This window comes from Camelina sativa, chromosome 13, assembly GCF_000633955.1.
Source record: "Camelina sativa cultivar DH55 chromosome 13, Cs, whole genome shotgun sequence".
NCBI classification, from domain to species: domain Eukaryota; kingdom Viridiplantae; phylum Streptophyta; class Magnoliopsida; order Brassicales; family Brassicaceae; genus Camelina; species Camelina sativa.
In genome coordinates, this window is record NC_025697.1 from 22,385,793 (window position 1) to 22,409,307 (window position 23,515).

A 23,515-nucleotide genomic window follows, 5' to 3' on the forward strand; every position below is an offset into this window, starting at 1 on the left:
TTTTTTTGTATTTCACTTTCTGTGATCTGTAAAGTTGTAACCTTTATTAACAAAAATGTCTCAGAAACCACATCTAGTGTCATCACGAAGCTCAATTGAGTCTTGCACTTCACAGCTCCTCTCATGGCGACCATTTCACCGCTCCAAAACCCTAGACTCATCTGACCACCACCACCCACCTCAGCAGCAGACCAATGGGTTTCATCACTCCACTCCCAAACGCCCTTGCTTCTCCGATCGATCCACTTCTTTCTCCATCGATGCTTTCAGCCGTCTCTCACTCGCCGACGACACGCTATCAGCTTCCAATTACAGCAGTAAAGGAAGTTTCCGGTTAGTAGCGAGGAAACGACGGCGCCGTAACTCGAGATCGGTGTCTGGTCGGAGCAGTGATCGGAGTGGGACTCGGAGGTGTTGCTCCATTGGAGCTCATGGGACTTGCTCGGATTTGCCTTTCGCCGTCGGTACGGATTCAAGTGGTGAGCTTTTTGGTGAAGCGAATTGGGGTTCTGATGTGAGCGAGGCGGCGAGGCATTCACGGAGAGAGCGGCGTGATTCCGGTGGTGAGAAGGAAGCTTCTGGAGGGTTCGGGTTCGCTGTTGGGATTGATCCGATGGGGAATGAATCTGGGTATGGGAGTGAACCTGGTTACAGGGGTGATGCTGAGTTTGGTTATGGTGATGAGTTTGATGATGAAGAAGAAGATGTTAAGCCATTGTTTTGGGAAGGTACAGTTTCGAGTCTTTTTATAGCAATTGTGAGATTCTTGGTTTGCCACTTGAGTTTGAAGATTCATATTTTGAAGTTTTTAAGATTAAAAATGGAAACTTTTTGGTGTTATTTGCCACTGTTCTGATCAACGACTCTGAATTTTGGTCTGCTTGTCTATTATGGTCTTGCCTGATGTAGCAAAACCAAAACATCAGTCTAGTCCGAGTTGGCAGATAGGAATGGTGTAACATCAGTCTAGTATGAGTTGGTTATACATTGTGGAATTGGGTTTTAGCATTGTTAATGTTAGGTCTTTAATTTGTCTGACATATGTATATATGTATTCTTCTTCTTGGTATTTTGACTTGCTTGGTGATTGATGCTTGTTTTGGATTTGAAGCAGAGACAGATTCAACAATGGGGATGTCTGGTGATACGAAATTCTCAGATAGTAAACCTCAATTCAGGTGCCGGCGAAGAAGACAACATGACTACAAAACTGTTGATTCAATGAGATAAAACTCAACAAACCCATTACTATACAATCGAAGCCGGTTAATGGGAGGGGGAGCCAGTTTTGTCACTGATTCACTCAATCATTGACATTACTATTCATATCAAAAGCCAAGCCTGACCTCTGGTCATTTGGAAGCTTTTCCGGTCTGGTTGAAATGCGACCAGCTCATCGGCTCTGATGATGATTCGCATACACTAAGACAAGAAGTCTTGTTGGAGAAACTTTCCAGGTTTTTATATTTTATTTTGACTCCTGAAAATTTAGAGTGCTCTCCTCAAGTAAATTTTCCAAGAGAACTGTATCATTTTCTGGTCATCAGGTTATCTCAAAGATTCGACGATCTGCTGAAAATGTTACTAGAACCACAATGTGTGTATNATGTTCATACTATCTAACCAAATAATTAAATGAAGATTTAACCCGTGTTTCAAAACCGAATTAATAATATTTTATATTTATACTAATGTTAATTCAAATCAGTCATGTTAATAACATATCCCGCTATATAACAACAAACTGTCATATTAGTGGTTTAACCCGTGTTTCAAAACCGTCATATTAGTGGTTTTGGTTGTGTGTTGTGTTTCTTTTGTGAAGTTGATATTTATATATGGAAAATGTTTGATGAGCAAGGAGTTTACGATCCGTAGCAATAAAAAAGATTTTAGTGTTTTTCTAATTGAGTTGATAACATTATCGCAGAATAATATTCAGTTTCTTAACACGGTATATACTATATTAAATGTTTTTCTTGATGCTAAAGTTAAATATACCCGATTATTGAGTTTCTAAAAGTTGGATTCTCGTTTTTATGAACTTTATAATAATTATTGCGATTGTAATCATTTGTTACTCAAACTCGGTTGTNCAAAACTGTTGATTCAATGAGATAAAACTCAACAAACCCATTACTATACAATCGAAGCCGGTTAATGGGAGGGGGAGCCAGTTTTGTCACTGATTCACTCAATCATTGACATTACTATTCATATCAAAAGCCAAGCCTGACCTCTGGTCATTTGGAAGCTTTTCCGGTCTGGTTGAAATGCGACCAGCTCATCGGCTCTGATGATGATTCGCATACACTAAGACAAGAAGTCTTGTTGGAGAAACTTTCCAGGTTTTTATATTTTATTTTGACTCCTGAAAATTTAGAGTGCTCTCCTCAAGTAAATTTTCCNTGATTAAAAATTTAATGCGTAGAGTTGTGTTTGGAAACATCATAAAGTATAAATGGTGTCAAAATTATTATGGCAATAAGTGTAAATAAATTTGTTAGATTAATATAATTTCTGAAAACTCATTTAATGGAATTGTTATTTTAGGAATTGTTATTTTAGGAAAATAGCTAGAGGTTAATGTTGTAAATAAAACAAATTAAATAACTAAAACTTAAAGAACATAACAAAGAATATAGTTTAAAAATAATAATATAGATTATAAATCTTAGATTTTTTATTAGATTATTAGAAAATCTGACGAGTATTTTGGAGTATTTACTAATTACCATGGAACTCTCTGTAACTAAGCCGTCGAGCAAAAAAAGAAACAAAACATAAAAATAGTAATCTGACTTCAATTGAGTTGTGTTTGCTCAATTACAAAAGCAAACCACCAAAAGCTCTTAAACCCAAAAAAAAAAAAAAAAAAAAAAANCAACTCCAAAATACACTCTTCGATTTCTCCAAACTGACAACAGATCCATTCCCAAATTCAGATTTGCTCAAAGGGGTTTCTCTGTTTTTTTTGTATTTCACTTTCTGTGATCTGTAAAGTTGTAACCTTTATTAACAAAAATGTCTCAGAAACCACATCTAGAGTCATCACGAAGCTCAATTGAGTCTTGCACTTCACAGCTCCTCTCATGGCGACCATTTCACCGCTCCAAAACCCTAGACTCATCTGACCACCACCACCCACCTCAGCAGCAGACCAATGGGTTTCATCACTCCACTCCCAAACGCCCTTGCTTCTCCGATCGATCCACTTCTTTCTCCATCGATGCTTTCAGCCGTCTCTCACTCGCCGACGACACGCTATCAGCTTCCAATTACAGCAGTAAAGGAAGTTTCCGGTTAGTAGCGAGGAAACGACGGCGCCGTAACTCGAGATCGGTGTCTGGTCGGAGCAGTGATCGGAGTGGGACTCGGAGGTGTTGCTCCATTGGAGCTCATGGGACTTGCTCGGATTTGCCTTTCGCCGTCGGTACGGATTCAAGTGGTGAGCTTTTTGGTGAAGCGAATTGGGGTTCTGATGTGAGCGAGGCGGCGAGGCATTCACGGAGAGAGCGGCGTGATTCCGGTGGTGAGAAGGAAGCTTCTGGAGGGTTCGGGTTCGCTGTTGGGATTGATCCGATGGGGAATGAATCTGGGTATGGGAGTGAACCTGGTTACAGGGGTGATGCTGAGTTTGGTTATGGTGATGAGTTTGATGATGAAGAAGAAGATGTTAAGCCATTGTTTTGGGAAGGTACAGTTTCGAGTCTTTTTATAGCAATTGTGAGATTCTTGGTTTGCCACTTGAGTTTGAAGATTCATATTTTGAAGTTTTTAAGATTAAAAATGGAAACTTTTTGGTGTTATTTGCCACTGTTCTGATCAACGACTCTGAATTTTGGTCTGCTTGTCTATTATGGTCTTGCCTGATGTAGCAAAACCAAAACATCAGTCTAGTCCGAGTTGGCAGATAGGAATGGTGTAACATCAGTCTAGTATGAGTTGGTTATACATTGTGGAATTGGGTTTTAGCATTGTTAATGTTAGGTCTTTAATTTGTCTGACATATGTATATATGTATTCTTCTTCTTGGTATTTTGACTTGCTTGGTGATTGATGCTTGTTTTGGATTTGAAGCAGAGACAGATTCAACAATGGGGATGTCTGGTGATACGAAATTCTCAGATAGTAAACCTCAATTCAGGTGCCGGCGAAGAAGACAACATGACTACAAAACTGTTGATTCAATGAGATAAAACTCAACAAACCCATTACTATACAATCGAAGCCGGTTAATGGGAGGGGGAGCCAGTTTTGTCACTGATTCACTCAATCATTGACATTACTATTCATATCAAAAGCCAAGCCTGACCTCTGGTCATTTGGAAGCTTTTCCGGTCTGGTTGAAATGCGACCAGCTCATCGGCTCTGATGATGATTCGCATACACTAAGACAAGAAGTCTTGTTGGAGAAACTTTCCAGGTTTTTATATTTTATTTTGACTCCTGAAAATTTAGAGTGCTCTCCTCAAGTAAATTTTCCAAGAGAACTGTATCATTTTCTGGTCATCAGGTTATCTCAAAGATTCGACGATCTGCTGAAAATGTTACTAGAACCACAATGTGTGTATTTGTATCGATTTATTTATGTATCTATTAATATCTATTTTTTTTTTTTTTGAATGAATGTAAAATGTATTCAACCGAAAAAACAATGTATGCATTTTTGATCGAATGTTTTGAACGTTTAAAAAAGACTTAGAACTACAGAAGAAGATACCTATCCGCAATATCTGATTATTAACATTAGAGGTTATGTAGGCATGGAACATGTTCATATAGGTAATGACTACAACTACATGTTACAACTTACAACAATCAATGAAACCACCAAATATGGTCTATAGTCTTTTGTCTTCTTCGGTTGCTGATACGTATGATGTAGCAAAACGATATATCTGTTTTGTATTTTTTGTATATCGTTTTGCCTTAAGTCACACAACTAATAGGGTTTTCGTTGTTTTTGCTTTATTTCAAGCTTACACATTTATTGTCTTTTGTTGCTGGCTGATATATTTAGGCATTATATGTACTTAGAGCATTTCCAATCTATTGTTCTCTTCAAAATGATGTAACTTCGTTTTGTAGTTGAGTTTTGTCCTAATGCTACTCCATTTTGGAGTTAAAAATGGAGATCTTAGCATATAAGTCGGTGGTTCGAATGACACTTGGGAGAAAACCATATAAAATGCTCTAGTCTACGGCTTAAGGAAATATACAGGTATAGATTCAGAATTTCTTAGTTATTAAAAAAATAGAAATCTCCAAAATTACATACTAAATTAGAAATGGATGGATTAGAGCAAAATTGACAATAAACTTTATTTTTAGGATGAAAATAAAGATGGTCTTAAAAGTTGGATTGAAATTTAGCCAGTACCGGCTTAACTACAAGGGCAAAGGGTGCAACCGCCCCATATCAATGGCAAAAAAAAATTATTTGTATGAGAAGGGTCCAAAAAAAATGGGAAATTGCACTGTATAACCTAAAAAAAATTTATAATTAATTCAGTAACTATACTAACCATATAAAGGTGATATAGTGTGTATTTTATATAATAATTACAAGATTAACCCCCTGTTATCACCTTCTACCACCACTCCTACCACCACATCCAGCCCCACCGCCGGCAACCATCTCCTGCGACCACCGCCGTCCACCACCGCCGACCATCACTTTTACTCCTATCACCATCACTTCTTTACCACCATCACCACTAGGGTTCTCAATATACTATCCCTTAGGGTTTAGATTTCCTCCAACCACTACCGCCGGACCACCGTCGGAGAACCACCGGACCATCGTCAGAGAACCGCTGGACCACCGCCGGAGAACCGTCGGAACACCGTCGGAACACCATCGGAGAACCGCCGGACCATCGTCGGAGAACCGCCAGACCATCGACGGAGAACCGCCGGACCATCACCGGAGAACCGTCGGACTGCCGCTGGAGTACTGTCGGATCACCGCCGGACCACCGTCCACCACCACCGCTGTTCATCCCTATCCGCCACTACCTTTAAACCAAAAAACCCAAAATAGTAATTTACCCTACCCTTAATCCTACTTTTCTATTTTTTTGAATAGATAGCTATATTATTTGTTAGTTTTTTAGTCAGTTAATTCACACATTTTATATGAATAAACGGGGTCAAAAAAAAATTCTATGATCAAAAGGGGTCCAACAAGATATATATATATATATATATATGTATAAAAGGAGTCCAATTTTTTTAATGAATAAAAGGGGTCAAAATTAAAATTTATATGAATATAAGGATCCATATAGAACCTTTTTTCTTTTTATCAAAATAAAGAAAAATTTGAATAATCTTTAATATATTAAAGGATCTTTTTAAAAAATTTACCCCGGAGCCAAACAAATGTTTAAGCCGACGCTGAATTTAGTGTTAATATTTTAAACTAATTATCGCTAAAACCTACTAGAAGATCTCAAAACACAAGGTCTTTATAATGCCAACAGGCCTAATTAACCCATGTTTTTAAAGATTCCAAGCAATGGTATCTATGTTAGGAAAACTTTTGTTGTAACTTTGAGAATTGACTAAAAACAACTCTCCTTCTTTCTATCTTTTTCTTTCTTGCACAATAAAATTCTTAATTGATCTATCTAATTTTAGTTCATATTGATTTTAATAAACTCATTTGAACATAATAAATCTTATTTCTGTTTGGACTTACTAACAAAACCAAGTCGTTAAAATATATATGGCCAAACGTCGATGACAAAAAGTAAACATAATTTGGTATCCAAATATTTATTATGGAATTTAACTATAATAAATGCAATTACATAGAATTACTAGTACAAATTTACCATGAATTTTCTCTTGACGATGGATATTCTCTTGACCAATCGATCGAGTTAAGACGATGACTTTTCTACAAAACTTTAACAACATTACCAATCGGGTTAAAGACAAAGACTTTTCTCTTGACATTGACAAGAAAAAATATTACTTTCCATACTCTCTTTACTACATTAATAAGTACCATTTTGACAAAAATAACATAAAATAATACACGATAGTTACTAAATGTCGTGTATTAATTTCTACAAAATCACATCCAAGTTACTTATTATATATATCATATCACATGTGCTTTAGAAAAATAAAATTAAACTTATTTAATTAGAGATACATGCAGGCATGCAGCACAACTTAATTATAGTTTGTTGAATTATGTTGTTACTCTTGTGTTTTTGACAACAACAGAAAAAAGAAAAAAAATATATCTTTATCATTAGGAAAAATCAACGAATTTTCGTTTTTGAGTTTTCCACATTATTTATAGACTAATTATCAAGAGTGTGAAAGGATCAACACTAATATCTACAAAAAGCCAACCTTTCACTGTCAGATAAATTTGAACTGAAAACTCGTAAGTTTTATGCCTAGTATCACAATAAACGATCTACTAGAAAAAATAAAATAAAAACGTAAAGATTGTAGTTTGTAAAGTTATATGACCAAATTACAAAGACTATTATTGATTGATTTGCCATTTCTTATTCATTATTTTACAGATAAATTGAATGGTTTCTTTCATTCCATGGTGCATCCAAATTACCATTTTTTCTATGTGATATAACCGTGACAGAGTGAAAGGAGAAGAAGGTCCAGCACCGAAGTTGTTCATGAGTCTCCCCAACGACGACTTTTCCATTGACCAAAAGAAGATACGAATTTTTCAAACTCTCCTCACACCATATATTGTCTTTGTTTCTTTATTCTCTAAAGACTTAAAACCAAAGCCAAAAATAAAAATAAAAAACAGAGAAAACAGAGCCATGTTCGTCAAGCTCCTCACCATCGTCTACTTCTTCTTCTTCAGCATACTCTCTCAATCCCTAGAGTCCTCTTCCCAAACTGTCGACTTCACTTACAATGGCTTTCATCCTCCACTAACTAACATATCCATCCAAGGAATTGCCGCCACCACACCTAACGGTCTCTTAAAGCTAACCAACACAACCATGCAAAGCACCGGTCACGCCTTCTACACCAAACCAATCCGGTTTAAAGATTCCCAAAACGGCACTGTCACGTCCTTCTCCACAACTTTTGTCTTCGCTATCCACTCTGAGATCCCAACACTTAGCAGCGGCGGCATGGCCTTTGTCGTCGCTCCTAACTCCAGCCTCCCATTCGCCAGTCCTTTCCAATACCTCGGCCTCTTAAACGTCGCAGACGATGGTAAAGATAAGAATCATATCTTCGCTGTCGAACTTGACACGATTATGAGTATCGAGCTCAATGATTTGAACAATAACCATGTTGGAATCGATATCAACAGCTTGAAATCGGTAAAAAGTAAGACGGCTGGGTACTGGGACGAGAAAGATCAGTTTATTAATCTCACTTTGATCAGTCGTAAGCGTATGCAGGTTTGGGTCGATTACGATGGTCATACCCATCGTATCGATGTAACCATGGCTCCCTTCAACGAGAACAAACCTAGAAAACCGCTTGTTTCTTTAGTCAGAGATCTGTCTTCGGTTCTGTTACAAGATATGTACGTAGGTTTCTCTTCTGCGACCGGTTCTATGTTGTCGGAACATTATGTTCTTGGGTGGAGTTTTAGTGTGAATGGGGAAGCTCAGCCATTGTCCTTAGGGAAGCTTCCGAAGTTGCCTGCGTGGGATTCAAAACCCACGGGAGTCTACAGCTTCTTCAAGAACACGATGCCTTTGATCTCCCTCGTGTTGATTCCTCTCTTTCTCATTATTTTCCTTGTTCGCTTCATCGTGAGGAGGAGGAGAAAGTTCGCTGAAGAGCTTGAAGATTGGGAAACAGAGTTCGGGAAGAACCGACTAAGGTTCAAGGAGTTGTACTACGCCACTAAGGGGTTCAAGGATAAGAACCTTCTTGGATCAGGTGGGTTCGGGAGGGTTTACAGAGGTTTCTTGCCCAAGACGAAGAAAGTTATCGCTGTGAAAAGAGTCTCGAACGAATCCAGACAAGGGTTGAAAGAGTTTGTGGCTGAGATCGTTAGTATTGGACAGATGAGTCACCGGAACTTAGTTCCTCTTGTGGGTTATTGCCGCCGGAGAGATGAGCTTCTTCTGGTGTACGATTACATGCCCAATGGAAGCTTAGATAAGTATTTGTACAACAGTCCGGAGGTAACCCTAGATTGGAAACAGAGGTTTAAAGTTATCAATGGTGTGGCCTCTGCCTTATTCTATCTCCACGAGGAATGGGAACAAGTGGTGATTCACCGCGACATCAAAGCAAGTAACGTGTTGTTAGACGCGGAGTACAATGGAAGAGTCGGGGATTTTGGTTTAGCACGATTGTGCGATCATGGTTCAGATCCTCAAACCACGCGCGTTGTTGGAACATGGGGATACCTAGCCCCTGATCATGTTAGGACAGGACGGGCCACAACCGCTACTGATGTTTTTGCGTTCGGGGTGCTCTTACTAGAAGTGGCGTGCGGTAGACGTCCAATTGAGACTGTAAACGAGAGTGGTGAGACCGTCTTGCTCGTGGAATTGGTTTGTGGGTTTTGGACCGAGGGAAACATCTTGGCTGCTACGGATCCAAATCTAGGGTTCGAGTATGACCAAAGAGAAGTAGAAATGATTCTGAAACTAGGTTTGTTGTGCTCTCACTCTGACCCACAGGCTCGACCAACTATGAGACAAGCGCTACAATATTTAAGGGGAGATGCATTGTTACCAGATTTATCGTTGTTGGACTTCCGTGTGAGTGGGAAAATGTTGGGAATCGACCATGGATTTAGTGAGTCGTCATGCATGTTTACAAGTAGATCTTCGATTACTAATTCCATACTTTCCGGAGGGAGGTGATTTTTTCGAATATCATAACGTATTTGTGTGTTAAAACATTACATATATAGAAAGAAATTATATGCACGTCACGAGATAGGAGACCATGTCGACATATTTTTAAGTGTTGTACGTGTACGAATTTTTATCTCTAAATATGGGCCTAGACAAAGCTTTGTTTTGTATATTTTTTCGCTGCTGTCATTTTTGAACCACACATTACACATATAATAGTAGGTTTTTGATGTTTCTACTTACTTGGTTTCTATTAAATCGTGTTATATCATAGAAAACAAAATTCAAACAACTTTTACAGAAGACTCATCTAGCTCTGAAGAAAAAGTCGGTCAATCTTCATAATCATCAAGCATCTTCAAAAGCTCCANGGAGAACCGCCGGACCATCACCGGAGAACCGTCGGACTGCCGCTGGAGTACTGTCGGATCACCGCCGGACCACCGTCCACCACCACCGCTGTTCATCCCTATCCGCCACTACCTTTAAACCAAAAAACCCAAAATAGTAATTTACCCTACCCTTAATCCTACTTTTCTATTTTTTTGAATAGATAGCTATATTATTTGTTAGTTTTTTAGTCAGTTAATTCACACATTTTATATGAATAAACGGGGTCAAAAAAAAATTCTATGATCAAAAGGGGTCCAACAAGATATATATATATATATATATATGTATAAAAGGAGTCCAATTTTTTTAATGAATAAAAGGGGTCAAAATTAAAATTTATATGAATATAAGGATCCATATAGAACCTTTTTTCTTTTTATCAAAATAAAGAAAAATTTGAATAATCTTTAATATATTAAAGGATCTTTTTAAAAAATTTACCCCGGAGCCAAACAAATGTTTAAGCCGACGCTGAATTTAGTGTTAATATTTTAAACTAATTATCGCTAAAACCTACTAGAAGATCTCAAAACACAAGGTCTTTATAATGCCAACAGGCCTAATTAACCCATGTTTTTAAAGATTCCAAGCAATGGTATCTATGTTAGGAAAACTTTTGTTGTAACTTTGAGAATTGACTAAAAACAACTCTCCTTCTTTCTATCTTTTTCTTTCTTGCACAATAAAATTCTTAATTGATCTATCTAATTTTAGTTCATATTGATTTTAATAAACTCATTTGAACATAATAAATCTTATTTCTGTTTGGACTTACTAACAAAACCAAGTCGTTAAAATATATATGGCCAAACGTCGATGACAAAAAGTAAACATAATTTGGTATCCAAATATTTATTATGGAATTTAACTATAATAAATGCAATTACATAGAATTACTAGTACAAATTTACCATGAATTTTCTCTTGACGATGGATATTCTCTTGACCAATCGATCGAGTTAAGACGATGACTTTTCTACAAAACTTTAACAACATTACCAATCGGGTTAAAGACAAAGACTTTTCTCTTGACATTGACAAGAAAAAATATTACTTTCCATACTCTCTTTACTACATTAATAAGTACCATTTTGACAAAAATAACATAAAATAATACACGATAGTTACTAAATGTCGTGTATTAATTTCTACAAAATCACATCCAAGTTACTTATTATATATATCATATCACATGTGCTTTAGAAAAATAAAATTAAACTTATTTAATTAGAGATACATGCAGGCATGCAGCACAACTTAATTATAGTTTGTTGAATTATGTTGTTACTCTTGTGTTTTTGACAACAACAGAAAAAAGAAAAAAAATATATCTTTATCATTAGGAAAAATCAACGAATTTTCGTTTTTGAGTTTTCCACATTATTTATAGACTAATTATCAAGAGTGTGAAAGGATCAACACTAATATCTACAAAAAGCCAACCTTTCACTGTCAGATAAATTTGAACTGAAAACTCGTAAGTTTTATGCCTAGTATCACAATAAACGATCTACTAGAAAAAATAAAATAAAAACGTAAAGATTGTAGTTTGTAAAGTTATATGACCAAATTACAAAGACTATTATTGATTGATTTGCCATTTCTTATTCATTATTTTACAGATAAATTGAATGGTTTCTTTCATTCCATGGTGCATCCAAATTACCATTTTTTCTATGTGATATAACCGTGACAGAGTGAAAGGAGAAGAAGGTCCAGCACCGAAGTTGTTCATGAGTCTCCCCAACGACGACTTTTCCATTGACCAAAAGAAGATACGAATTTTTCAAACTCTCCTCACACCATATATTGTCTTTGTTTCTTTATTCTCTAAAGACTTAAAACCAAAGCCAAAAATAAAAATAAAAAACAGAGAAAACAGAGCCATGTTCGTCAAGCTCCTCACCATCGTCTACTTCTTCTTCTTCAGCATACTCTCTCAATCCCTAGAGTCCTCTTCCCAAACTGTCGACTTCACTTACAATGGCTTTCATCCTCCACTAACTAACATATCCATCCAAGGAATTGCCGCCACCACACCTAACGGTCTCTTAAAGCTAACCAACACAACCATGCAAAGCACCGGTCACGCCTTCTACACCAAACCAATCCGGTTTAAAGATTCCCAAAACGGCACTGTCACGTCCTTCTCCACAACTTTTGTCTTCGCTATCCACTCTGAGATCCCAACACTTAGCAGCGGCGGCATGGCCTTTGTCGTCGCTCCTAACTCCAGCCTCCCATTCGCCAGTCCTTTCCAATACCTCGGCCTCTTAAACGTCGCAGACGATGGTAAAGATAAGAATCATATCTTCGCTGTCGAACTTGACACGATTATGAGTATCGAGCTCAATGATTTGAACAATAACCATGTTGGAATCGATATCAACAGCTTGAAATCGGTAAAAAGTAAGACGGCTGGGTACTGGGACGAGAAAGATCAGTTTATTAATCTCACTTTGATCAGTCGTAAGCGTATGCAGGTTTGGGTCGATTACGATGGTCATACCCATCGTATCGATGTAACCATGGCTCCCTTCAACGAGAACAAACCTAGAAAACCGCTTGTTTCTTTAGTCAGAGATCTGTCTTCGGTTCTGTTACAAGATATGTACGTAGGTTTCTCTTCTGCGACCGGTTCTATGTTGTCGGAACATTATGTTCTTGGGTGGAGTTTTAGTGTGAATGGGGAAGCTCAGCCATTGTCCTTAGGGAAGCTTCCGAAGTTGCCTGCGTGGGATTCAAAACCCACGGGAGTCTACAGCTTCTTCAAGAACACGATGCCTTTGATCTCCCTCGTGTTGATTCCTCTCTTTCTCATTATTTTCCTTGTTCGCTTCATCGTGAGGAGGAGGAGAAAGTTCGCTGAAGAGCTTGAAGATTGGGAAACAGAGTTCGGGAAGAACCGACTAAGGTTCAAGGAGTTGTACTACGCCACTAAGGGGTTCAAGGATAAGAACCTTCTTGGATCAGGTGGGTTCGGGAGGGTTTACAGAGGTTTCTTGCCCAAGACGAAGAAAGTTATCGCTGTGAAAAGAGTCTCGAACGAATCCAGACAAGGGTTGAAAGAGTTTGTGGCTGAGATCGTTAGTATTGGACAGATGAGTCACCGGAACTTAGTTCCTCTTGTGGGTTATTGCCGCCGGAGAGATGAGCTTCTTCTGGTGTACGATTACATGCCCAATGGAAGCTTAGATAAGTATTTGTACAACAGTCCGGAGGTAACCCTAGATTGGAAACAGAGGTTTAAAGTTATCAATGGTGTGGCCTCTGCCTTATTCTATCTCCACGAGGAATGGGAACAAGTGGTGATTCACCGCGACATCAAAGCAAGTAACGTGTTGTTAGACGCGGAGTACAATGGAAGAGTCGGGGATTTTGGTTTAGCACGATTGTGCGATCATGGTTCAGATCCTCAAACCACGCGCGTTGTTGGAACATGGGGATACCTAGCCCCTGATCATGTTAGGACAGGACGGGCCACAACCGCTACTGATGTTTTTGCGTTCGGGGTGCTCTTACTAGAAGTGGCGTGCGGTAGACGTCCAATTGAGACTGTAAACGAGAGTGGTGAGACCGTCTTGCTCGTGGAATTGGTTTGTGGGTTTTGGACCGAGGGAAACATCTTGGCTGCTACGGATCCAAATCTAGGGTTCGAGTATGACCAAAGAGAAGTAGAAATGATTCTGAAACTAGGTTTGTTGTGCTCTCACTCTGACCCACAGGCTCGACCAACTATGAGACAAGCGCTACAATATTTAAGGGGAGATGCATTGTTACCAGATTTATCGTTGTTGGACTTCCGTGTGAGTGGGAAAATGTTGGGAATCGACCATGGATTTAGTGAGTCGTCATGCATGTTTACAAGTAGATCTTCGATTACTAATTCCATACTTTCCGGAGGGAGGTGATTTTTTCGAATATCATAACGTATTTGTGTGTTAAAACATTACATATATAGAAAGAAATTATATGCACGTCACGAGATAGGAGACCATGTCGACATATTTTTAAGTGTTGTACGTGTACGAATTTTTATCTCTAAATATGGGCCTAGACAAAGCTTTGTTTTGTATATTTTTTCGCTGCTGTCATTTTTGAACCACACATTACACATATAATAGTAGGTTTTTGATGTTTCTACTTACTTGGTTTCTATTAAATCGTGTTATATCATAGAAAACAAAATTCAAACAACTTTTACAGAAGACTCATCTAGCTCTGAAGAAAAAGTCGGTCAATCTTCATAATCATCAAGCATCTTCAAAAGCTCCACATATTATGTCTCAACTTTGACAGATGCAAAGTTTATTTCCAAAACACCTTCTTCAGCGTCCAAAGATGGACGTTGACTTCATGACTTGTCTCCAAAAATATTTTGTGGAACTTAACACCACCATAAGTTTTTTTATTCACCAAAAGACATTGCTAAATTAACACCATAACGACCAAAGATTCTTAGGCAAAATATAACCTACCTTGTATGTTATGTTACGCTTTTTTTGTTTTTTTTAATCTTTCTTCTTAGAGAAGATGGAACTAAAATGTTCCCACAAACTTGGAAAGAAATGAACAACTAGCAATAAGGGATGTGTGGTAAAGAGATTAAGAGATGATGAGTTATTATTTGAAATTGATGGAATTAGTCTGGCTCATTTATTGGCTCATTTATTATCTGAAAACAGAGTATGACACCATTATTATTTGAAATTGATGGAATTAATGNGAATAAAAGGGGTCAAAATTAAAATTTATATGAATATAAGGATCCATATAGAACCTTTTTTCTTTTTATCAAAATAAAGAAAAATTTGAATAATCTTTAATATATTAAAGGATCTTTTTAAAAAATTTACCCCGGAGCCAAACAAATGTTTAAGCCGACGCTGAATTTAGTGTTAATATTTTAAACTAATTATCGCTAAAACCTACTAGAAGATCTCAAAACACAAGGTCTTTATAATGCCAACAGGCCTAATTAACCCATGTTTTTAAAGATTCCAAGCAATGGTATCTATGTTAGGAAAACTTTTGTTGTAACTTTGAGAATTGACTAAAAACAACTCTCCTTCTTTCTATCTTTTTCTTTCTTGCACAATAAAATTCTTAATTGATCTATCTAATTTTAGTTCATATTGATTTTAATAAACTCATTTGAACATAATAAATCTTATTTCTGTTTGGACTTACTAACAAAACCAAGTCGTTAAAATATATATGGCCAAACGTCGATGACAAAAAGTAAACATAATTTGGTATCCAAATATTTATTATGGAATTTAACTATAATAAATGCAATTACATAGAATTACTAGTACAAATTTACCATGAATTTTCTCTTGACGATGGATATTCTCTTGACCAATCGATCGAGTTAAGACGATGACTTTTCTACAAAACTTTAACAACATTACCAATCGGGTTAAAGACAAAGACTTTTCTCTTGACATTGACAAGAAAAAATATTACTTTCCATACTCTCTTTACTACATTAATAAGTACCATTTTGACAAAAATAACATAAAATAATACACGATAGTTACTAAATGTCGTGTATTAATTTCTACAAAATCACATCCAAGTTACTTATTATATATATCATATCACATGTGCTTTAGAAAAATAAAATTAAACTTATTTAATTAGAGATACATGCAGGCATGCAGCACAACTTAATTATAGTTTGTTGAATTATGTTGTTACTCTTGTGTTTTTGACAACAACAGAAAAAAGAAAAAAAATATATCTTTATCATTAGGAAAAATCAACGAATTTTCGTTTTTGAGTTTTCCACATTATTTATAGACTAATTATCAAGAGTGTGAAAGGATCAACACTAATATCTACAAAAAGCCAACCTTTCACTGTCAGATAAATTTGAACTGAAAACTCGTAAGTTTTATGCCTAGTATCACAATAAACGATCTACTAGAAAAAATAAAATAAAAACGTAAAGATTGTAGTTTGTAAAGTTATATGACCAAATTACAAAGACTATTATTGATTGATTTGCCATTTCTTATTCATTATTTTACAGATAAATTGAATGGTTTCTTTCATTCCATGGTGCATCCAAATTACCATTTTTTCTATGTGATATAACCGTGACAGAGTGAAAGGAGAAGAAGGTCCAGCACCGAAGTTGTTCATGAGTCTCCCCAACGACGACTTTTCCATTGACCAAAAGAAGATACGAATTTTTCAAACTCTCCTCACACCATATATTGTCTTTGTTTCTTTATTCTCTAAAGACTTAAAACCAAAGCCAAAAATAAAAATAAAAAACAGAGAAAACAGAGCCATGTTCGTCAAGCTCCTCACCATCGTCTACTTCTTCTTCTTCAGCATACTCTCTCAATCCCTAGAGTCCTCTTCCCAAACTGTCGACTTCACTTACAATGGCTTTCATCCTCCACTAACTAACATATCCATCCAAGGAATTGCCGCCACCACACCTAACGGTCTCTTAAAGCTAACCAACACAACCATGCAAAGCACCGGTCACGCCTTCTACACCAAACCAATCCGGTTTAAAGATTCCCAAAACGGCACTGTCACGTCCTTCTCCACAACTTTTGTCTTCGCTATCCACTCTGAGATCCCAACACTTAGCAGCGGCGGCATGGCCTTTGTCGTCGCTCCTAACTCCAGCCTCCCATTCGCCAGTCCTTTCCAATACCTCGGCCTCTTAAACGTCGCAGACGATGGTAAAGATAAGAATCATATCTTCGCTGTCGAACTTGACACGATTATGAGTATCGAGCTCAATGATTTGAACAATAACCATGTTGGAATCGATATCAACAGCTTGAAATCGGTAAAAAGTAAGACGGCTGGGTACTGGGACGAGAAAGATCAGTTTATTAATCTCACTTTGATCAGTCGTAAGCGTATGCAGGTTTGGGTCGATTACGATGGTCATACCCATCGTATCGATGTAACCATGGCTCCCTTCAACGAGAACAAACCTAGAAAACCGCTTGTTTCTTTAGTCAGAGATCTGTCTTCGGTTCTGTTACAAGATATGTACGTAGGTTTCTCTTCTGCGACCGGTTCTATGTTGTCGGAACATTATGTTCTTGGGTGGAGTTTTAGTGTGAATGGGGAAGCTCAGCCATTGTCCTTAGGGAAGCTTCCGAAGTTGCCTGCGTGGGATTCAAAACCCACGGGAGTCTACAGCTTCTTCAAGAACACGATGCCTTTGATCTCCCTCGTGTTGATTCCTCTCTTTCTCATTATTTTCCTTGTTCGCTTCATCGTGAGGAGGAGGAGAAAGTTCGCTGAAGAGCTTGAAGATTGGGAAACAGAGTTCGGGAAGAACCGACTAAGGTTCAAGGAGTTGTACTACGCCACTAAGGGGTTCAAGGATAAGAACCTTCTTGGATCAGGTGGGTTCGGGAGGGTTTACAGAGGTTTCTTGCCCAAGACGAAGAAAGTTATCGCTGTGAAAAGAGTCTCGAACGAATCCAGACAAGGGTTGAAAGAGTTTGTGGCTGAGATCGTTAGTATTGGACAGATGAGTCACCGGAACTTAGTTCCTCTTGTGGGTTATTGCCGCCGGAGAGATGAGCTTCTTCTGGTGTACGATTACATGCCCAATGGAAGCTTAGATAAGTATTTGTACAACAGTCCGGAGGTAACCCTAGATTGGAAACAGAGGTTTAAAGTTATCAATGGTGTGGCCTCTGCCTTATTCTATCTCCACGAGGAATGGGAACAAGTGGTGATTCACCGCGACATCAAAGCAAGTAACGTGTTGTTAGACGCGGAGTACAATGGAAGAGTCGGGGATTTTGGTTTAGCACGATTGTGCGATCATGGTTCAGATCCTCAAACCACGCGCGTTGTTGGAACATGGGGATACCTAGCCCCTGATCATGTTAGGACAGGACGGGCCACAACCGCTACTGATGTTTTTGCGTTCGGGGTGCTCTTACTAGAAGTGGCGTGCGGTAGACGTCCAATTGAGACTGTAAACGAGAGTGGTGAGACCGTCTTGCTCGTGGAATTGGTTTGTGGGTTTTGGACCGAGGGAAACATCTTGGCTGCTACGGATCCAAATCTAGGGTTCGAGTATGACCAAAGAGAAGTAGAAATGATTCTGAAACTAGGTTTGTTGTGCTCTCACTCTGACCCACAGGCTCGACCAACTATGAGACAAGCGCTACAATATTTAAGGGGAGATGCATTGTTACCAGATTTATCGTTGTTGGACTTCCGTGTGAGTGGGAAAATGTTGGGAATCGACCATGGATTTAGTGAGTCGTCATGCATGTTTACAAGTAGATCTTCGATTACTAATTCCATACTTTCCGGAGGGAGGTGATTTTTTCGAATATCATAACGTATTTGTGTGTTAAAACATTACATATATAGAAAGAAATTATATGCACGTCACGAGATAGGAGACCATGTCGACATATTTTTAAGTGTTGTACGTGTACGAATTTTTATCTCTAAATATGGGCCTAGACAAAGCTTTGTTTTGTATATTTTTTCGCTGCTGTCATTTTTGAACCACACATTACACATATAATAGTAGGTTTTTGATGTTTCTACTTACTTGGTTTCTATTAAATCGTGTTATATCATAGAAAACAAAATTCAAACAACTTTTACAGAAGACTCATCTAGCTCTGAAGAAAAAGTCGGTCAATCTTCATAATCATCAAGCATCTTCAAAAGCTCCACATATTATGTCTCAACTTTGACAGATGCAAAGTTTATTTCCAAAACACCTTCTTCAGCGTCCAAAGATGGACGTTGACTTCATGACTTGTCTCCAAAAATATTTTGTGGAACTTAACACCACCATAAGTTTTTTTATTCACCAAAAGACATTGCTAAATTAACACCATAACGACCAAAGATTCTTAGGCAAAATATAACCTACCTTGTATGTTATGTTACGCTTTTTTTGTTTTTTTTAATCTTTCTTCTTAGAGAAGATGGAACTAAAATGTTCCCACAAACTTGGAAAGAAATGAACAACTAGCAATAAGGGATGTGTGGTAAAGAGATTAAGAGATGATGAGTTATTATTTGAAATTGATGGAATTAGTCTGGCTCATTTATTGGCTCATTTATTATCTGAAAACAGAGTATGACACCATTATTATTTGAAATTGATGGAATTAATGAAAGACTTAATTGGCCTCTTTGACTTAGTTATGACTGTCCTTGTGTAAATAGAAATATAGAATGCCGTCGTGAGGAGGGTGAACCGTTCTTTTTTTTTCTCAGAATAAGATACTTGATAGTACGAGTGTGGTCCATATTAAAACCAAAATAAATAAAAGATAAAAGATGAGAGTTTTTAGACCACAAAATGGTTTTGATCAAAACCAAAACGTGATTTGATACAAAATAATAAAATCCCAAAGCTTAATAATATGTACAATTTCCGATTTTTTTTTAAAAAAAAAAAATCTTAAATAGAAACATATATATACATATTCTGATCAAATATTAATAATTGAACTGGTAAAATATTTCACAGAAAATGTACAGATTGCTAGTTCGAGCATTATTTGGAAGAGAACCATATAAATTGTTTTGATTTGTGGTCTAACACTCTATGAGTACCCCATAAATTGTCTCATAGTTTCTTAATTTACAAACTCAAATATGTAAACCAAAGCCAACATAAATAAAAACTCTTCACGGCATGTTCTTCATTAAGCTCTTCACCATCGTCTTCTTAAGCTTCTTTTTTCACTCGTCTTCGTGAGTCTCTACCATGACCTCTAATATAAGTTAAGCCGAAGCGACTTTTCCCTTGACCAATAAACAAAAACGACTTTTCCACACTCTTTGNCGGGTTAAAGACAAAGACTTTTCTCTTGACATTGACAAGAAAAAATATTACTTTCCATACTCTCTTTACTACATTAATAAGTACCATTTTGACAAAAATAACATAAAATAATACACGATAGTTACTAAATGTCGTGTATTAATTTCTACAAAATCACATCCAAGTTACTTATTATATATATCATATCACATGTGCTTTAGAAAAATAAAATTAAACTTATTTAATTAGAGATACATGCAGGCATGCAGCACAACTTAATTATAGTTTGTTGAATTATGTTGTTACTCTTGTGTTTTTGACAACAACAGAAAAAAGAAAAAAAATATATCTTTATCATTAGGAAAAATCAACGAATTTTCGTTTTTGAGTTTTCCACATTATTTATAGACTAATTATCAAGAGTGTGAAAGGATCAACACTAATATCTACAAAAAGCCAACCTTTCACTGTCAGATAAATTTGAACTGAAAACTCGTAAGTTTTATGCCTAGTATCACAATAAACGATCTACTAGAAAAAATAAAATAAAAACGTAAAGATTGTAGTTTGTAAAGTTATATGACCAAATTACAAAGACTATTATTGATTGATTTGCCATTTCTTATTCATTATTTTACAGATAAATTGAATGGTTTCTTTCATTCCATGGTGCATCCAAATTACCATTTTTTCTATGTGATATAACCGTGACAGAGTGAAAGGAGAAGAAGGTCCAGCACCGAAGTTGTTCATGAGTCTCCCCAACGACGACTTTTCCATTGACCAAAAGAAGATACGAATTTTTCAAACTCTCCTCACACCATATATTGTCTTTGTTTCTTTATTCTCTAAAGACTTAAAACCAAAGCCAAAAATAAAAATAAAAAACAGAGAAAACAGAGCCATGTTCGTCAAGCTCCTCACCATCGTCTACTTCTTCTTCTTCAGCATACTCTCTCAATCCCTAGAGTCCTCTTCCCAAACTGTCGACTTCACTTACAATGGCTTTCATCCTCCACTAACTAACATATCCATCCAAGGAATTGCCGCCACCACACCTAACGGTCTCTTAAAGCTAACCAACACAACCATGCAAAGCACCGGTCACGCCTTCTACACCAAACCAATCCGGTTTAAAGATTCCCAAAACGGCACTGTCACGTCCTTCTCCACAACTTTTGTCTTCGCTATCCACTCTGAGATCCCAACACTTAGCAGCGGCGGCATGGCCTTTGTCGTCGCTCCTAACTCCAGCCTCCCATTCGCCAGTCCTTTCCAATACCTCGGCCTCTTAAACGTCGCAGACGATGGTAAAGATAAGAATCATATCTTCGCTGTCGAACTTGACACGATTATGAGTATCGAGCTCAATGATTTGAACAATAACCATGTTGGAATCGATATCAACAGCTTGAAATCGGTAAAAAGTAAGACGGCTGGGTACTGGGACGAGAAAGATCAGTTTATTAATCTCACTTTGATCAGTCGTAAGCGTATGCAGGTTTGGGTCGATTACGATGGTCATACCCATCGTATCGATGTAACCATGGCTCCCTTCAACGAGAACAAACCTAGAAAACCGCTTGTTTCTTTAGTCAGAGATCTGTCTTCGGTTCTGTTACAAGATATGTACGTAGGTTTCTCTTCTGCGACCGGTTCTATGTTGTCGGAACATTATGTTCTTGGGTGGAGTTTTAGTGTGAATGGGGAAGCTCAGCCATTGTCCTTAGGGAAGCTTCCGAAGTTGCCTGCGTGGGATTCAAAACCCACGGGAGTCTACAGCTTCTTCAAGAACACGATGCCTTTGATCTCCCTCGTGTTGATTCCTCTCTTTCTCATTATTTTCCTTGTTCGCTTCATCGTGAGGAGGAGGAGAAAGTTCGCTGAAGAGCTTGAAGATTGGGAAACAGAGTTCGGGAAGAACCGACTAAGGTTCAAGGAGTTGTACTACGCCACTAAGGGGTTCAAGGATAAGAACCTTCTTGGATCAGGTGGGTTCGGGAGGGTTTACAGAGGTTTCTTGCCCAAGACGAAGAAAGTTATCGCTGTGAAAAGAGTCTCGAACGAATCCAGACAAGGGTTGAAAGAGTTTGTGGCTGAGATCGTTAGTATTGGACAGATGAGTCACCGGAACTTAGTTCCTCTTGTGGGTTATTGCCGCCGGAGAGATGAGCTTCTTCTGGTGTACGATTACATGCCCAATGGAAGCTTAGATAAGTATTTGTACAACAGTCCGGAGGTAACCCTAGATTGGAAACAGAGGTTTAAAGTTATCAATGGTGTGGCCTCTGCCTTATTCTATCTCCACGAGGAATGGGAACAAGTGGTGATTCACCGCGACATCAAAGCAAGTAACGTGTTGTTAGACGCGGAGTACAATGGAAGAGTCGGGGATTTTGGTTTAGCACGATTGTGCGATCATGGTTCAGATCCTCAAACCACGCGCGTTGTTGGAACATGGGGATACCTAGCCCCTGATCATGTTAGGACAGGACGGGCCACAACCGCTACTGATGTTTTTGCGTTCGGGGTGCTCTTACTAGAAGTGGCGTGCGGTAGACGTCCAATTGAGACTGTAAACGAGAGTGGTGAGACCGTCTTGCTCGTGGAATTGGTTTGTGGGTTTTGGACCGAGGGAAACATCTTGGCTGCTACGGATCCAAATCTAGGGTTCGAGTATGACCAAAGAGAAGTAGAAATGATTCTGAAACTAGGTTTGTTGTGCTCTCACTCTGACCCACAGGCTCGACCAACTATGAGACAAGCGCTACAATATTTAAGGGGAGATGCATTGTTACCAGATTTATCGTTGTTGGACTTCCGTGTGAGTGGGAAAATGTTGGGAATCGACCATGGATTTAGTGAGTCGTCATGCATGTTTACAAGTAGATCTTCGATTACTAATTCCATACTTTCCGGAGGGAGGTGATTTTTTCGAATATCATAACGTATTTGTGTGTTAAAACATTACATATATAGAAAGAAATTATATGCACGTCACGAGATAGGAGACCATGTCGACATATTTTTAAGTGTTGTACGTGTACGAATTTTTATCTCTAAATATGGGCCTAGACAAAGCTTTGTTTTGTATATTTTTTCGCTGCTGTCATTTTTGAACCACACATTACACATATAATAGTAGGTTTTTGATGTTTCTACTTACTTGGTTTCTATTAAATCGTGTTATATCATAGAAAACAAAATTCAAACAACTTTTACAGAAGACTCATCTAGCTCTGAAGAAAAAGTCGGTCAATCTTCATAATCATCAAGCATCTTCAAAAGCTCCACATATTATGTCTCAACTTTGACAGATGCAAAGTTTATTTCCAAAACACCTTCTTCAGCGTCCAAAGATGGACGTTGACTTCATGACTTGTCTCCAAAAATATTTTGTGGAACTTAACACCACCATAAGTTTTTTTATTCACCAAAAGACATTGCTAAATTAACACCATAACGACCAAAGATTCTTAGGCAAAATATA

General features: G+C 37.7%; 6 protein-coding genes across 8 annotated transcripts; all 6 read left to right on the forward strand.

The window, feature by feature from the left end:
* LOC104737525 lies at positions 7 to 1,598 on the forward strand. Of its 2 annotated transcripts, XR_002034840.1 has the most exons (3): positions 7 to 728; positions 1,115 to 1,457; positions 1,548 to 1,596. XR_002034840.1 is itself a non-coding variant. In XM_010457728.2 (2 exons), the coding sequence occupies exons 1-2, from the start codon at positions 56 to 58 to the stop codon at positions 1,228 to 1,230; spliced, it is 789 nt and encodes a 262-aa protein (XP_010456030.1). In that variant the 5' UTR covers positions 7 to 55; the 3' UTR covers positions 1,231 to 1,598. The 2 variants fall into 2 exon arrangements, 1 of the variants encoding a protein (XP_010456030.1); XM_010457728.2 differs by having other exon boundaries at positions 1,115 to 1,598.
* LOC104737526 lies at positions 2,839 to 4,708 on the forward strand. Of its 2 annotated transcripts, XR_002034848.1 has the most exons (3): positions 2,839 to 3,697; positions 4,081 to 4,426; positions 4,517 to 4,708. XR_002034848.1 is itself a non-coding variant. In XM_010457730.2 (2 exons), the coding sequence occupies exons 1-2, from the start codon at positions 3,025 to 3,027 to the stop codon at positions 4,197 to 4,199; spliced, it is 789 nt and encodes a 262-aa protein (XP_010456032.1). In that variant the 5' UTR covers positions 2,846 to 3,024; the 3' UTR covers positions 4,200 to 4,704. The 2 variants fall into 2 exon arrangements, 1 of the variants encoding a protein (XP_010456032.1); XM_010457730.2 differs by having other exon boundaries at positions 2,846 to 3,697; positions 4,084 to 4,704.
* On the forward strand, positions 7,657 to 9,908 carry LOC104737527 (L-type lectin-domain containing receptor kinase IV.4-like). The gene has a single exon (XM_010457731.2). The coding sequence runs from the start codon at positions 7,665 to 7,667 to the stop codon at positions 9,840 to 9,842; it is 2,178 nt and encodes a 725-aa protein (XP_010456033.1). The 5' UTR covers positions 7,657 to 7,664; the 3' UTR covers positions 9,843 to 9,908.
* On the forward strand, positions 11,955 to 14,206 carry LOC104737528 (L-type lectin-domain containing receptor kinase IV.4-like). The gene has a single exon (XM_010457732.2). It carries the CDS (start codon positions 11,963 to 11,965, stop codon positions 14,138 to 14,140), a length of 2,178 nt encoding a protein of 725 aa, XP_010456034.1. The 5' UTR covers positions 11,955 to 11,962; the 3' UTR covers positions 14,141 to 14,206.
* Positions 16,370 to 18,621, forward strand: LOC104737530 (L-type lectin-domain containing receptor kinase IV.4-like). The gene has a single exon (XM_010457733.2). It carries the CDS (start codon positions 16,378 to 16,380, stop codon positions 18,553 to 18,555), a length of 2,178 nt encoding a protein of 725 aa, XP_010456035.1. The 5' UTR covers positions 16,370 to 16,377; the 3' UTR covers positions 18,556 to 18,621.
* Positions 19,702 to 23,020, forward strand: LOC104737532 (L-type lectin-domain containing receptor kinase IV.4-like). The gene is made up of 2 exons (XM_010457735.2): positions 19,702 to 19,949; positions 20,974 to 23,020. Exons 1-2 carry the CDS (start codon positions 19,897 to 19,899, stop codon positions 22,952 to 22,954), a joined length of 2,034 nt encoding a protein of 677 aa, XP_010456037.2. The 5' UTR covers positions 19,702 to 19,896; the 3' UTR covers positions 22,955 to 23,020.

Excerpts from the sequence above, each read along its gene's own strand:
- LOC104737527 (XM_010457731.2), top strand. The coding sequence starts at position 7,665 with ATGAGTCTCCCCAACGACGACTTTTCCATTGACCAAAAGAAGATACGA.
- LOC104737526 (XM_010457730.2), top strand. The coding sequence starts at position 3,025 with ATGTCTCAGAAACCACATCTAGAGTCATCACGAAGCTCAATTGAGTCT. Across the intron at positions 3,698-4,083 it reads TAAGCCATTGTTTTGGGAAG|AGACAGATTCAACAATGGGG; the intron begins GTACAGTTTCGA and ends GATTTGAAGCAG.
- LOC104737528 (XM_010457732.2), top strand. The coding sequence starts at position 11,963 with ATGAGTCTCCCCAACGACGACTTTTCCATTGACCAAAAGAAGATACGA.
- LOC104737525 (XM_010457728.2), top strand. The coding sequence starts at position 56 with ATGTCTCAGAAACCACATCTAGTGTCATCACGAAGCTCAATTGAGTCT. Across the intron at positions 729-1,114 it reads TAAGCCATTGTTTTGGGAAG|AGACAGATTCAACAATGGGG; the intron begins GTACAGTTTCGA and ends GATTTGAAGCAG.
- LOC104737532 (XM_010457735.2), top strand. The coding sequence starts at position 19,897 with ATGTTCTTCATTAAGCTCTTCACCATCGTCTTCTTAAGCTTCTTTTTT. Across the intron at positions 19,950-20,973 it reads TTAAGCTTCTTTTTTCACTC|CATACTCTCTCAATCCCTAG; the intron begins GTCTTCGTGAGT and ends CTTCTTCTTCAG.
- LOC104737530 (XM_010457733.2), top strand. The coding sequence starts at position 16,378 with ATGAGTCTCCCCAACGACGACTTTTCCATTGACCAAAAGAAGATACGA.